Source organism: Sphaerodactylus townsendi, linkage group LG12 (assembly GCF_021028975.2).
Source record: "Sphaerodactylus townsendi isolate TG3544 linkage group LG12, MPM_Stown_v2.3, whole genome shotgun sequence".
In the NCBI taxonomy this organism is placed as follows: domain Eukaryota; kingdom Metazoa; phylum Chordata; class Lepidosauria; order Squamata; family Sphaerodactylidae; genus Sphaerodactylus; species Sphaerodactylus townsendi.
Genome location: NC_059436.1, coordinates 39974430 through 39987764, shown reverse-complemented (window position 1 = coordinate 39987764; position 13335 = coordinate 39974430). Strand labels below are relative to the sequence as shown.

Sequence of the window (13335 nt, the reverse complement as noted above, 5' to 3'; positions counted from 1 at the left end):
TGGCACTTTGCAATAAATAAGTGGGTTTTGGGTTGCAATTTGGGCATTCGGTCTCAAAAAGGTTCGCCATCGCTGACCTAGGCCTTGCTTTAACTAACAAAATATTTTTAAGTCCATTGTATATTTAGCCTGGTATGTTTGGGGAAGGGTTCAACAGCCTGTTGCCCAAATGTTGGAAGTTGGGTGAGCAGAGGAGTATGGGCCAAATGGTAGAGGTTAGGTTGATTTTGTTAACCTGGAATCTACTTTAGAGAAAAAGAGATGGAGGATATGGGGATATTTCTGCCTGCAGTAATTTTTATTTGTCTCTGTGCATTTACCGGTATAAATGTAAATAGGTGTGTGGAGTGATATAAAGCTGGTTCCCAAATATAAAAAGTGAGATGATTCTGCTGTTTGGGACTCTACTTCAAATACTTCCATATTTTTAGGCCAGGGTGTCTGAGAAGGCAACATGTATTCTGGATTCTGATATTCCTGTGGAGATTCACACTGAGTATCCAGGATGTGAGTGGTGTGGGTATTAGTCTGCTGGTCTAAGAGTAGGGAGATCAGAAGTCAAATTCCTGCTGACCATGTAGCTCACTGTATGACCTTCGGTCAGTCACACACTCTCAGTCTAACCTACCTCACAGGGTAGTTGTTAGGAAAAGAGAGTGGGGGAGATAGTATTTCCTTTCATGCACAAGTAAAACATGGATGTATCTAACAATGACATGTGGCCTCCATATGTAGATACCTAAATCTGCAGATTGGGACCACACCATCACTCAATAAATGTTTCTGCAAACTTGGGGGATGCTGCAGGTTTGCAGAAAAGCTTCAGACATTAAAAATAGGGGTTTAAATCCCCCCGCCCCCGGTTAAAAAAATATTGTCTGCTCCATGCCTAGCTGCTGTGGTGAAGGACTTTGGATGAGGCTCTGAGCCCAGATGTTATGGCAGTGAATACTGGGAACCGCTCTGGGCCTGGTCACAGAGGACTTCAGGCACTGAACCTGGTTCAGCATCAAAGGTTTCTGGGAGCAGCTCCAGGCTCAGCTACCACAGTTGAGGATGCCAGGAGCTGCTCTGGGCAATCCCCATTACTTCCCCCCACCCAAGTTGTTTATAATTTCATACTGAAATAATTTCATATAGATTACTAATTATTGGCCTGGGCAAGCTTCAGCCCTGTGCCTCCACATCCCCAGGAAAATTGATGAGTCTACACTCCAGGGCATTAGCATCTATATATGTATAAAGCAAACCATCCATTTGTGAGTCGTGCTCTAACTCCGAAACCACTGGACGGATTGCTTTCAAATTTTCACTCAACGTGCCTTTCCAATGTGGGCAGGTTTTTGGATATTCACATTGCTGAAATTCAATACCTGAGCCAGGTAAAATGTCTTTTTTCTGGCACACCAGGCCATGAAGCTGGTTGTGTTTAACTGTCACCCTTAGAATGTTCGTGCAGCATGTCTGTGGCCTGAGGGGTCGGTATGCCCTTACAATGTTTGCACAGAAGGCCAGAGATGAGCAGTGAAAACAGTAAATAGGTAATACTGTTAGGTAATACGAGTGGAAGTGAAACACATACACACTTTGCCGTGTGAGACGTCAGGTGGGGTTCTCCCCCCCCCATGCAGGTAACTTTCACTCTCTGTGCCTCACCCACTACTACCACACAACACACATACTCTCGTACACCTCCAGCTCATCCTCACACACCTCACTCTGCCCTTCCTCACATCCAACCACCACTTACCCACTTCCTCACCCATATTCGCCACAGCTCTCTTTTACTAAAAGCGAGCTGGAGTTTGCCTTTTTCTTCTAAGAAAATTTATGGGTAATAACCAACACTACTGGCTCCGCTTCTTTTGCACGTGGCCCTTTATGAACCCAGGGAGTTGGCCTTGATCTGGGCGCCTCACCACCTTGCCTCTGCTGCCTGACTGGGATAGCCTGCTTGCCCCAGTTCTGCCTTACCCAAGCCAGGACTGTGCATGTCAACCAGCCTCATGGACAGCGGGATTCGCACTCTGAACAGTTCCATTATGGAATGGAAAGGGTTACCTTATACTAAATAAAAAACAGACACCACCATATAACAATGTGAATTGAAAAGGGAAAGAGGGATTCCATTTGACCATCCCAAAAGGCTATGCTGGGGATCATTGGACCTGCATGGACATCTGTGTGGGCTGCGGACTGTGATGAGAAGGACAATTGCCACAGCAACGTGCAGCCGGGCCCCGCTAGTGTGTCATAAAATGGCAAGCTGCAAACTTGGCTTCCCATTATGGACTTGCAAAAACTCTCTCCCACAATCCCATCCCATCTCACGAGGCAAGAAAGAAAATATTTTGTTTTATTACTGCAATGAACACAGACCCCAGTAGCCAGCTGTCAGACTAAGCTGGCCCCACCCAGACCCCTGGTAAAGTGTACTTATTTTCCCCACCCCCACCCCCCACCCCAAGCCTGGACCCTATAAGGTGAAATATAGTCAAATGTTAAAGCTAACATGCTTATTTTGTGCTATCCAAAATTCCCCCCAGTGGAGGCTCCTTAAGGATAATTCTGCTTGTGGTTGGATGGTCAGAGCATTCTGAATCCGTTCCGCATCCTGCAGAAGTGGGGAAATGTCATTTCGCTCTGCTGGAAAAAGATACGCTTTGTTAGCATCCATTTGAAAATACATATTGCAGATGGTGCACAAATATAAATTGAGCTATTTTTCAATGTAGAGTAACATTAGCCTCAGTAGATCTCTGACTGGCTCCCTAAAGAAATAGTGTGATCTTGAGCATCACCTAGTGGCCAACTTGATATCAAATACAGACACCCAAAGTTTTCTCCAGTCTCATTAACGTCCTTTGAAAGGGGAGGGGTGAAGTGACCCACAACTGGAGAATCATGTATACATGTCTTCCATAAGGAAGGTGGGCCAGTCCAGACATCTATTAATGGAACTTTGTTCAATTCACTCGGTTTATTTGCACAAACAATAGATCTTTTTGAAAGCCCTTAGAAGAAAAGGTCAGTGGTTTAAAAACAAGACAGACTATAACTAATGCATGAAAATCCTGATACATAATTGCCTATAAGGGAATGTCCGACGACGGCCAATGGGTGTGCAGCCAATGGGTGTGCAGGACTCATTACATTCTATCCCGTCCCCGCCCACCTTCCTCCAACTCAGGAGCCTTCCTTACCCCAAACAATATAGGCTGCAATCCCCTCCCGCTCCTGAGCCCATTTATTTTAATTTAAAACAGGCTTTAATGCTAGTATGCAAACAAACCACAACATTTAGTCTCCAGTACAAGCAAGGAAATGCCTCTCAGCACCAGGTAGCATAACTATAAGGATACTTACTTGGAAGTGAGCCCCATAGCACTCCAGTGGGGTTATTTCCCTATAAACATGTTTAGGACTGAAGTCCTGTTTTCACAGATGCTTTAGCAAATGGTGCTATTCAGTAGGTTACAAAAAATAGCTATGCCTCACAGGAGATAAATTTGGGGGCCATTCGTGAAATCAAGTAATTTACTGATAAATTCTGGAAAGAATATCTCACTTGGATATTTATATCACGGGTGAGGATGACAAATATTACACCAGATCCTGAATTTCCTTACAGTTACCTACACAGATTTTAGGGAAGATAATTCTCTAGTACCCATCAAAATATACTCAAGTCACTGTTTGGAAGTGTGTAATTTGGTAAAGGGTTTCCTAAAGGCAAAGCTAAGAAACTCAATAGATAAATTTGCAGGTACTGGTGAATCTTATGTCAGTGATATCATCCTGAGAAACATATTCAGCATTTTCACTGGGTCTAAATTAACATCATATCTGAAGACTTTATCTTTGACCAGTTTTTTAACCGGGATTACGATCAATAGAATCGCAATTATATCGTGGCATCAGGTTCTTGCATTGCTTGGACAAATGAGCTGTTATTTGGTGATTCTCAAAACCTTGGGTTTTCCATTATCAGATCAGAAGGGACCTGGAGTTAACTGCAGTTTGAAATGACCTTCATATTTACCAAAATGACAGCATAAACTCAATTCAAGGGGCCAGAAATCACCTACAAAGCCTGGATCAGTCTGTTTAACTCAACTCAACTCAGAACTATTCTACCCTGATTTTTACATTTGACCAGGAACTTCTTAGGGTAAAACCCCTCATGACATTGGAATACCCATGCAAACAGCAGCTGTGGGATGGCCTTTCCCCACTTACCTTAAGCCCCACGCTACTCTCCTCAAGTAGCGCGGGGTCCCCTGGCACTCCCCATGACAGGGGCAGCGACAACGCAGCTGCCTTGACGCTGCCGCTGTCGCGCCCCCTCAGTGCGTGTCATTCCTGGCGCTCTTGTAAATGGCGCCTTTTGATGACCCCGCGCAGAGCGCAGGGTCGTGGGGACGCCTGGGTGTGCGCCAGAAATGATGCGCGCTGAGAGCAGCGCACGGCATAGCGGGGGTCGTGGTGAGTGGGGAAACGCCCTGAGTTAGCTTCTCTTCCCCCATGTCATTTCCTAGATTGGAAATCCCTTCACTAAAGCTGCTTTAACCCCTGGGGAACAGAAGATAGACACCCTGCACTGATGCACAAGCACTCCTGTCTATATATAAAACTCCACACACACACAAAGATTGACATGGTAGTTCATTCAATTGCATCTGGACTGCCATTGTAAAATGTTTATCAATGCATGTGTCTGCTTCAATAATGGTTGGAAGACAGACAAATCAATGGAAATTGTAACAGATTTCCCACACAGAGCACTTTTTGTAACATTTTCAAAAGTCATATCCAAATAAAACAATGGAAGAATCCTAATATATCAGTTTCACTTTGGAAACAAGACCAGTTTAGTTTGGAACTCCAAAATCCAGACAGAAATTTGGATAAGAAGAAAATTCTGAAGTATCCCTATTAAGGACAGATTTTTGACCTTCAAATACAAATTAAAGCTCTGTAACTAAAGCATAATTACAATAAATTGTAATTATGGCTGGGCCAAGCTCTTTTGTGTGTGCTGTTTTACAAATGTAGTTTACTGTGTGTCCCTCCCTATAGAAGAACAATCTCCAGCTGTAATTCAGTACCAGGGATTTTTTTTTACTTTATCCTTCACTAATATTTCCCCAACCTTTTTTCTCCTCTTCAATCACTTACCAATCCTTTTCTGAAGAGTGTATTTCTCACTTTGAGGAGACGAGTCTTCTTAGGGTTTTGAAAAAGGACTTGTTAAAATTCTCGCTGGCAAAATTGTAAATGATGGGATCTAGGCAACAGTTGACTATGGAGAGGACCAATGAAATGTAATAGCTGATTTCTATGCGGTGTCGCAATTCACACGGCATCTTGTAATGTTTTAGAACGGTAGCCAACGTGCTGCAAACATGGAAGGGAATAAAGCAAATGGCGAAGATAAGCAGAGCGACAGTGATCATTTGTATGGATTTGGTCTTCATCACTCGGCCTTGGAGGGTGGCTTTGCTTATTTTGGCAATGTAAGCCCCCAACTTAATGTAGGAAGTCAAGGCAATGCAAAAAGGCAGAAGAAAACAAAGGAGCATCCAGAGAACTGTGTAGAGCAGGAAGACATAGGACAGCTCATATTTGTAGGTGGTAAGGCACCTTGTGGTTCCATCCAAGTCCAATGTCTTGATGAGGAAGAACAACGGCAACCCTTGTAGGAAGAGAAAGGCCCACAAGCCCCAGATGAGTTTCTTCCAAAAGGTCTTTTTCCTCCAGACAGACTTGGCACTGTAATGAACTATGGCTTGGTAGCGGTGGACACTGATGAACACCAGGAAATAGATGCTGCCATAGAGGTGGGTGCAAAGCATGAAGGCTTGGAACTGGCAGAGGAACTCCCCAAAGGGCCAGTGATTTTCAAGACTGAAATAGGTCACCATCAGAGGGGTGATGGGAAGGACACTAGCATCCACCAACGCAAGGTTGAACTGCAGCATGACGCTGGAGTTCCAGTGCTTGAATCCGAACCAGAAGATCCACAGACTGATGCTGTTGAAGACCAGGCAGCCCACGGATAGAATCCCTAGGAGGACTGGAATGGCCAAGTGTACCTTCTGTAACTGACACTTGGTGCTGTGAGTGACGTTTGCAGCTCCATATGCTTGGGATGAGTTATCCATGTGGATGCAGGAATCCAGAAATATTGAAGAAAGGAATGGAGGCAGCAGTTATATATTTTTTTCCTGCTTATCCAAGCTGTATTAGAGACGTTCAAGAGAGTACATTTCCAGCAGGGCAATCCATGTAGTTAGGAAGTGTTCTCTACGTGTGTTTTCTTTGTACGCTACCTGCGTACACACTTCCCTTTTCTTTATAGAGAGCTTTTTTAAAAAAGACAGCCTCAGACAAAACCAAAGGAAGGAACTTTTTAGCATTTCTCGTCCTTTGTGGTAAGAGTAAAAATATCTTATACTTAGAACTGTTGCAGAACTAAGAGCCCATAAAAGAAAGATGAAGCCTGGTTATTATTAAGCTGAACGTATGAAACTTTTATTGTTGCCTTCTTTTGGCGATGGGGGTGGGGGTGGAGCGAGTGGAGGGAGGGGTTTCATTACCATCTGTTTTTTAACACCTACCTTAATATTGGTTTTAGCACCATAGCATTATATTTTGTACTGTTTTATATATATGGAGGGAGTGGAGGGAGGGGTAGCATGCAAGGGAGGGGAGGGGCGGGAGGGGCGGCATGCGAGGGAGGGGAGGAAAGGGGAGGGGCCCCGGCATCTAGACATGGCCCACCCACCCTAGAGGGCTGTGAAAGCCTTCGACAATGCATACGAAACTTTGTTTTCTAACATTTAGTCATTCCTGTTCTATACAGGAGATCAAAAGACATCACCATTCCTGTCATATAGCAGATCAAAAGACATCAACATATATCAGAGCACTGAAAAAAGAGAGGCTATCACAAGGCTATTAACTTGGTTATTTTCATTACTTCTCCAATTTTTGACAACCATCAATTCTCAATTTGCCCTGCTCTGAGGATACTTAAATCAGCAGATTAGGGCCATGTAGAGAGAAAGAAGATCTTTCTAGAAGCCTGAAGAAACCTTGAAGTTTGTAGAAGAATCTCGTACTCTGCTTATTTAGACGGAACTTTCTGGTATTTATAAAATGAATGACTTCCAGCTACTTATCAAAAGCTAGACTGAATCTGACTGTCTTTGGTTTGAAGTCTAGCTTTGATTTGGCCACTATTCTTGCCTGTACTAGGGTTTTACTGCTACTTGTTGTTATGTAATGTACATGATGCATTTGCATTCATTGTGATTTCTGGTTTTTGATTTCTCTTTATGGTTTCAGAACATTTTTGAAGACAAACTCATGTAGCTTGTGATGTACAGACCAGGTGACTTCATTCTTTCTTTACAGCAGTGACCACCAGTATTGTGCCCAGGGGTGTCATGGTGCCTGCTGATCCAAATGATGGCACTGGCTTTCTTCTTCCACAGTGCTGAGCCAATCCTGTCATTCTTCTATCCCACCAGAGCAAGCTGTGCTTCAGAACGGCACCACTTTTGTGTCTGCAGGAAGGACCCATTTCGAAACAGCTGTAATAACAGGACATTTGCTTTGCCTTGTCCCCATGGGCAACCATTTTGTGGTAGCACAAGAAGAAGAAGAAGAAGAAGAAGAAGAAGAAGAAGAAGAAGAAGAAGAAGAAGAAGAAGAAGAAGAAGAAGAGTTAGATTTATATCCCCCCTTTCTCTCCTACAGGAGATTCAAAGGGGCTTACAATCTCCTTGCCCTTCCCCCCTCACAACAAACACCCTGTGAGGTGGGTGGGGCTGAGAGAGCTCCAAAAAGCTGTGACTAGCCCAAGGTCACCTAACTGGTGTGTGTGGGAGTGCACAGGCTAATCTCAATTCCCCAGATAAGCCTCCACAGCTCAGGTGGCAGAGTGGGGAATCAAACCCGGTTCCTTCAGATTAGAGTACACCAGCTCTTAACCACTATGCCACTGCTTGCTCCCAGGCAATTGACATTCAGAATTTTAGTGCTGCAAACAATATAGGTTTCTTCCACATAGGACTTTCCCCCCACATGGACAGCAGGAAAATCCCCTCCCCCTCCCCCTCACCCCCCCACCCCCGCCAGTAAAGAAAACCATATAGCACCCAATTTGTGCCTGGCTTGTCTGGCTTCTATTTCTTTCTCCTTTCTTCTCAAAACACACAAGATGTTTGCTGCATGGTGGAGGTAAATGTCCGCCATGGGACGATTTCTTGTATGGATGTATTTCCTCTAGCCCAGCTTTCACTTTCCACTCTCTCCGCGGCAAGCAAATCCATTTGTAGCATGATTCTAATTTTGCTTTGCTGCCAGAGTGGGACAGATTTGCCAGTGGGCACAGCTTTGCCCTGGACCTCTTCCTTCCTCCTGTAGCCAGCCCCCCTAGTCTTAACTCCCCCACTTCCTCATGCTGCTTTGCATGCTTCCCCCTTGCCCTCCTCCCTGTTGCCGGCTACTTCCCACTTCTTGTCCTGCCATATAATTTCTATTGCCTGTGGACTCCCTGCACCTGCAGTGCATTTCTTCAGATTTTAAACAAAAATTTAAAAACCATATAGATAGATAAATTGTTATTAATACAAAAAAGTGTAAAAATAATAAGACCAGTCAATCAGTCCAAACACCTGATTTGCCCCTGCATTTGATCAACTGGGATGACTCCAGCCTTGTAGTTTTATATACAAGCAATCCATGATTCCAGACCACACTGGGAATAGTCCGTCAGCCTTGACACTTGGGTTTACAGCATGTCAGGAGATAGACGATCATGAATCTGGGGAGCTTAGCAAATTGGCAGTTCACACGATCTTTATGCGGTTTTGCAGTTTGCATGCCGCCATTACTCCCCCCTCATTTCCCAGAAGTGTGGAGTTTTAACCCCTAATTCCACTTCTTCTGTGAACTGAGCAACTACCAGCCAAAGTGGAAGCGAATCTTCTCATAAGGGTGTGGACTGGCTGACCATATTCACCACTGACTAAAAGGAAAAACAAAAACAGATTCCTGTTTACTGGAGACTGGAACAGCCCTGCTATGTTCAGGACTTGACAGGTTCCTGCACTTTGAGGCAATGGGTGGCAGCTGGTTTGGTTTTGGAGTAGATTTCCTTCCAACTTCTCATGACTTAAAAAGTGACCTCTCCATGCAACTGCACTAGTTGAGCATACTGTTGTGCAAATGCACTTTTGTGTCATTCATTCTTGTGTCATTCATTCATGAGCTGCTCACAGAGGTGTGGGGGGGAATGGCGCCTGGGGCAACACCTGCTCCGGGCGCCTCCTGCACCCCCCCCCCCCGTGCTCTACTTACCTTAGGCGAGCTGTCCCTCGGCCCAGCCCTGCCAGGCTGCTCCTTCAGCTGGTGGAGCCAGGTCAAGGGGAGGAGTGTGGGGGTGATTCTCCACCCCCCACGTGACCAACTGGCGTGCGCCCGGGGACATGTAACCCCACAAGTCCCAATGAACGCTTCACCTCTGGCTGCTCATGGAGAATGACCACAGTGGAAAGGTTTTTGCCTTTGGGGGTTTTTTGAGGGGAGAAAGTAAATCGCATTTGTACAACTTGTGATCTACCAAACCCAATTATGGGCTACATTTCAGATGAGTTTCCTCTCTTCCGCTCAAACTGCATTTGGGACACTCTAGTTATGAGCTTCTCCTGTGAGGGATTATAAAGTACACTGACTGACTTGTAATATTTTGTCCCATGCAGATTATTGCAATGCATTCTGGGAACTGTAGAGAAGAGGCAGATAGGCAGCGGTTCTTTGCGTAAGCAACTGCATGGCCCTTCCATGATGATGATTACGTTCCTGAATTGTAGACAGAATAAGGCCAGTCGTCTGTAAATTACCATGCGTCCCGAAAACCTCAAGCCATTTCCAGCTGTAAGGAAGGAAAGACAGTTCCTAACAGAAAGTCAGAGTGACAATAATCATGTTCCGAAAATATGCTAAAAATAACAACTATTGCTAGTCACAGCAAACATGTTCGATGGGTGAACATACCCTGTTGAACAGCCTCAATCACCCGTGTGCCAAACTTCCCATCTGTCCTCCTGTCTGCTGTCTGCCTTGAATGACTGCCGAACAGCTTTGCAGCTGCGCAGCAACCGTGGTGGTGGAGTTTCATTTTTTTTCCATTGACAGAGAGTTGCGTCGCCTTGCCTTACCTTTTGTCTCTGCTCAGTAGGTGAGATAATTCTATCCAGGGTGATGGGTGGTTGCACTGGTTAATTAAACAATGAGGGCAGGACTCTGCCTCCCATAAGGCAGTGCAAAAAGCGCACATGCAAGAAATAACATTAATGCGGACATTCTTAAGCACCAGATGGTAGGATTTTTTTCCAGAATTAAAATTCCAAAACCTTTATTGGCATATAAAAGAGTACAGAAATATACAATGGCATGGCATTCATATTTAAGTTAAAATTGTGTTATTATAACCTTCATGAATCTTAAGAATTTTATAATCAATAAACTCGTGGCCAACAATTACGACAAAGAGGAAATAGGGAGAGAGAGAGTTTTACCTCAGTCAGTGCCTCTGGAGTCCCTTGCTTCCACTAATGTCTGTTCACCTAAATCTCCAGTGATTGGAAGTCTCATTGATGAATGGGAATGTTTTGAATCGCAAGCTGAAGAAATTGATAACCTTGTGGGGGCTGCTGACCTCCAGTTTCCTGCCAAACCCTATCCAGGCATGCCTGCGAACTACAGTTCTATGCCCTCTGACAACACTCTTGTCTCATCTGCCACTGACTGAGTTACTCCCTCTTGGGTTTCTGATAGACCTACCCAGAAGGGCTCAGGACTATCCATTGCAAGGAATGTGGATCAGCACTCCCTAATTCCAGAACTTGTATCGATTTCACCTTCATGAATCCTCACTGCTTCCTGCAGAAACTTGGCAACAGGCAGCCCCATCCAAGGGGATACGTGCCCAGCGGCAGCATGCAGCCGCACCGGGCCATCGTTGCCATGGAGGCTTCCTGGTGGCCCGGGGAGGCTTGCAATGTGAAAAAGCCTCCCTGCCTCTAAGAAGTCCCCATTGGACTTAATGGACTTTCACCACCTTTTGGGTGGTGGAAGTTCCAAGCCCGGGCTGCTGGCGCAAAGGTGGCAATGGCCAGGAGGGAGCCAAGTCCTCCCCCAGCCATGCCCCTGACCCTCAAACACTATGCTGGCACCATGTCCAGCACTGCGTCCCGCCTCTCAGGAGGGCCACAGCAGCCACATGTCAGTGGATTCACCCCTTCACCAGGACGAGTATCCCAGGGAGGGCAAATCCACCAGTGTAGCTGCAGGCTGCTCCCACTGGTGGATTCGGGCCCTCCTTCATTGGATGGGGCTGTAAATCTATTACATCCCTACTTTGAGCAGTTATAAGGAAGGCTATTTTACTGTTGTTTAATTGCCATTCCCTAGTAACCAACAATGGATTACTGAGCTCGGATTGAATTATCTGATAAAAGAGGCAATGCAGAAGGACACGTATAATCAATTCCACATAGTTTTGATTGCAGGGGCATGAGTAAGCATTCATGTATCGTTGTGACTGACTGACTGACTGATTTGCTCAGGGTTGTAGCAACTGGCAGGCCTGTGGGGGTTGAGCATGAAATATTGCCAGTTTCGTTGTAGTACGTGAAAACTAATTTGATGAGCAGGCTCCAACTTTTCACCATCACCCACACTGATTAACGTAAAACGAGCTTTCTGTCTGCAGCGAGCAACTGACTGTGAGCCAAACCACTGTGTGTTTGAGCATTTCTAGTGGCGACTGGCTTTGCCTTTCTGGTCTGATAAATGCAGCGATGCAGGTGTTAAAGTGGGACATCATAAATGCAGCGATGCAGGCGTTAAAGTGGGACATCACTTTGAAAGTTGAACAGAGCAGGAGTCTCAATGCACGGTTGGCCAACTTGTAATAAAAAATTAATCTTATGAGCACAGAAAATCCATATTGTAAAATCCATATTATTTGTGCCCCAACAGCAGAGCAGAATTTCCTTTTTCCATCTGGTCCAATTTTTTAAAAAGCCAAACTATATGGCTGTTCCCTTGCATCCAGTTCAATAGTTTGCAGGTGCAGTTCCTGTGAGACTATGAACTAGAAGGCAAGGAAGGTAATAGAGAGACACCTCTCGGAGTAGCCATTTCAGTCTGTTGTAGTCTGTAGTATTGGACCCTTCAAGACCTTTGTTTTGGAAGGGACTTCAGGGAGCTAGAAATACACTGCCAAAGCAGACTCTCGTCCACAAAAGATTATGCTACATTAAGTGTATTACATTAAGTGTAATATGCCCAGAGGTGGGATCCAGCAGGTTCTCACAGGTTCCCAAGAGTAGGTTACTAATTATTTGTGTGTGCAGAGAGGGGGTTACTAATTGGTGATTTTGCCACGTGATTTTTGCCTTAGTTATGCCCCTCCTCTCAGCAGTAGCGCACAGAACTTGAAGCAGTCTAGCAGGAGGTGCACCAGCGTGTGTGGCAGCCTGCACCTGCGTGCATTCGTTTCCCGCCCAAAGACCGGTGCAGCGGCTGCATCCTTGCCGCAGCCCCGACCAGGAATGCCCCGCCCCTGGAATGCCCGACTATGCCCCCGTCGTGCCCCGCCCAGCCCCATTGGCGCTACCCCACAGTTTGAATCCCACCACCATGGGAACCTGTTACTAAAAATTTTGGATTCCACCACTGAATATGCCACATTAAGTGATTCTGAGATAAATACATCTTACTGTGACATGTCTCAAAAGATGTCACTGTAGAAACATGGATGAAATGTTAGGAGCTAAAACTACCAGGCCACGGCTACAGAAAACCCACAACAGCCTGCGTTTGCATTGTGTTTATTCTTGTGCAGCGAGGGGACCTACTAAAAACTCCCGTTCTCTCACTAGCCCGCATTTCTCTGTTCTGCCACCACCTCTTCCTTGCCTTCTGTGTCCTCCTACCACCTTTGCCTCCCCCTCCTCCTCTCCTTTTTTGTCTTCTTCGGCTCTAGGGTTGCCAACCTCCAGGTGATGTCTGGAGATCTTCTACTACTCTAACCATTCTCCAGGAGACAGAGACCTGGGCAAAAGGACTTCTTTGGAAGGTGCCATCTATGCCATCATACCCCATTGAAGTCCCTCCCCTCTCCAAACTCTGCCCTCCTCAGGCTCCACCCAGTAATGGGATTCAAATAATTTAACAACCGGTTCCGGTGATGGGATTCAAATAATTTAGCAAGTGACTGTTTACAAGCTCCATTTTAACAACCGGTTCTGCCGAAGT

At 45.4% G+C, this 13335-nt stretch overlaps 1 protein-coding gene across 1 annotated transcript; it reads right to left on the bottom strand.

Annotated features, from left to right (window-relative positions):
- Positions 1–5204: 5204 nt before the first annotated feature.
- Positions 5205–6164, bottom strand: LOC125441534 (P2Y purinoceptor 2-like). The gene has a single exon (XM_048512143.1). The coding sequence runs from the start codon at positions 6162–6164 to the stop codon at positions 5205–5207; it is 960 nt and encodes a 319-aa protein (XP_048368100.1).
- Between the last annotated feature and the right edge of the window lie 7171 nt (positions 6165–13335).

Bases quoted from the DNA above. Each gene is read 5' to 3' on its own strand.
- LOC125441534 (XM_048512143.1), bottom strand. From the start codon at position 6,164: ATGGATAACTCATCCCAAGCATATGGAGCTGCAAACGTCACTCACAGC.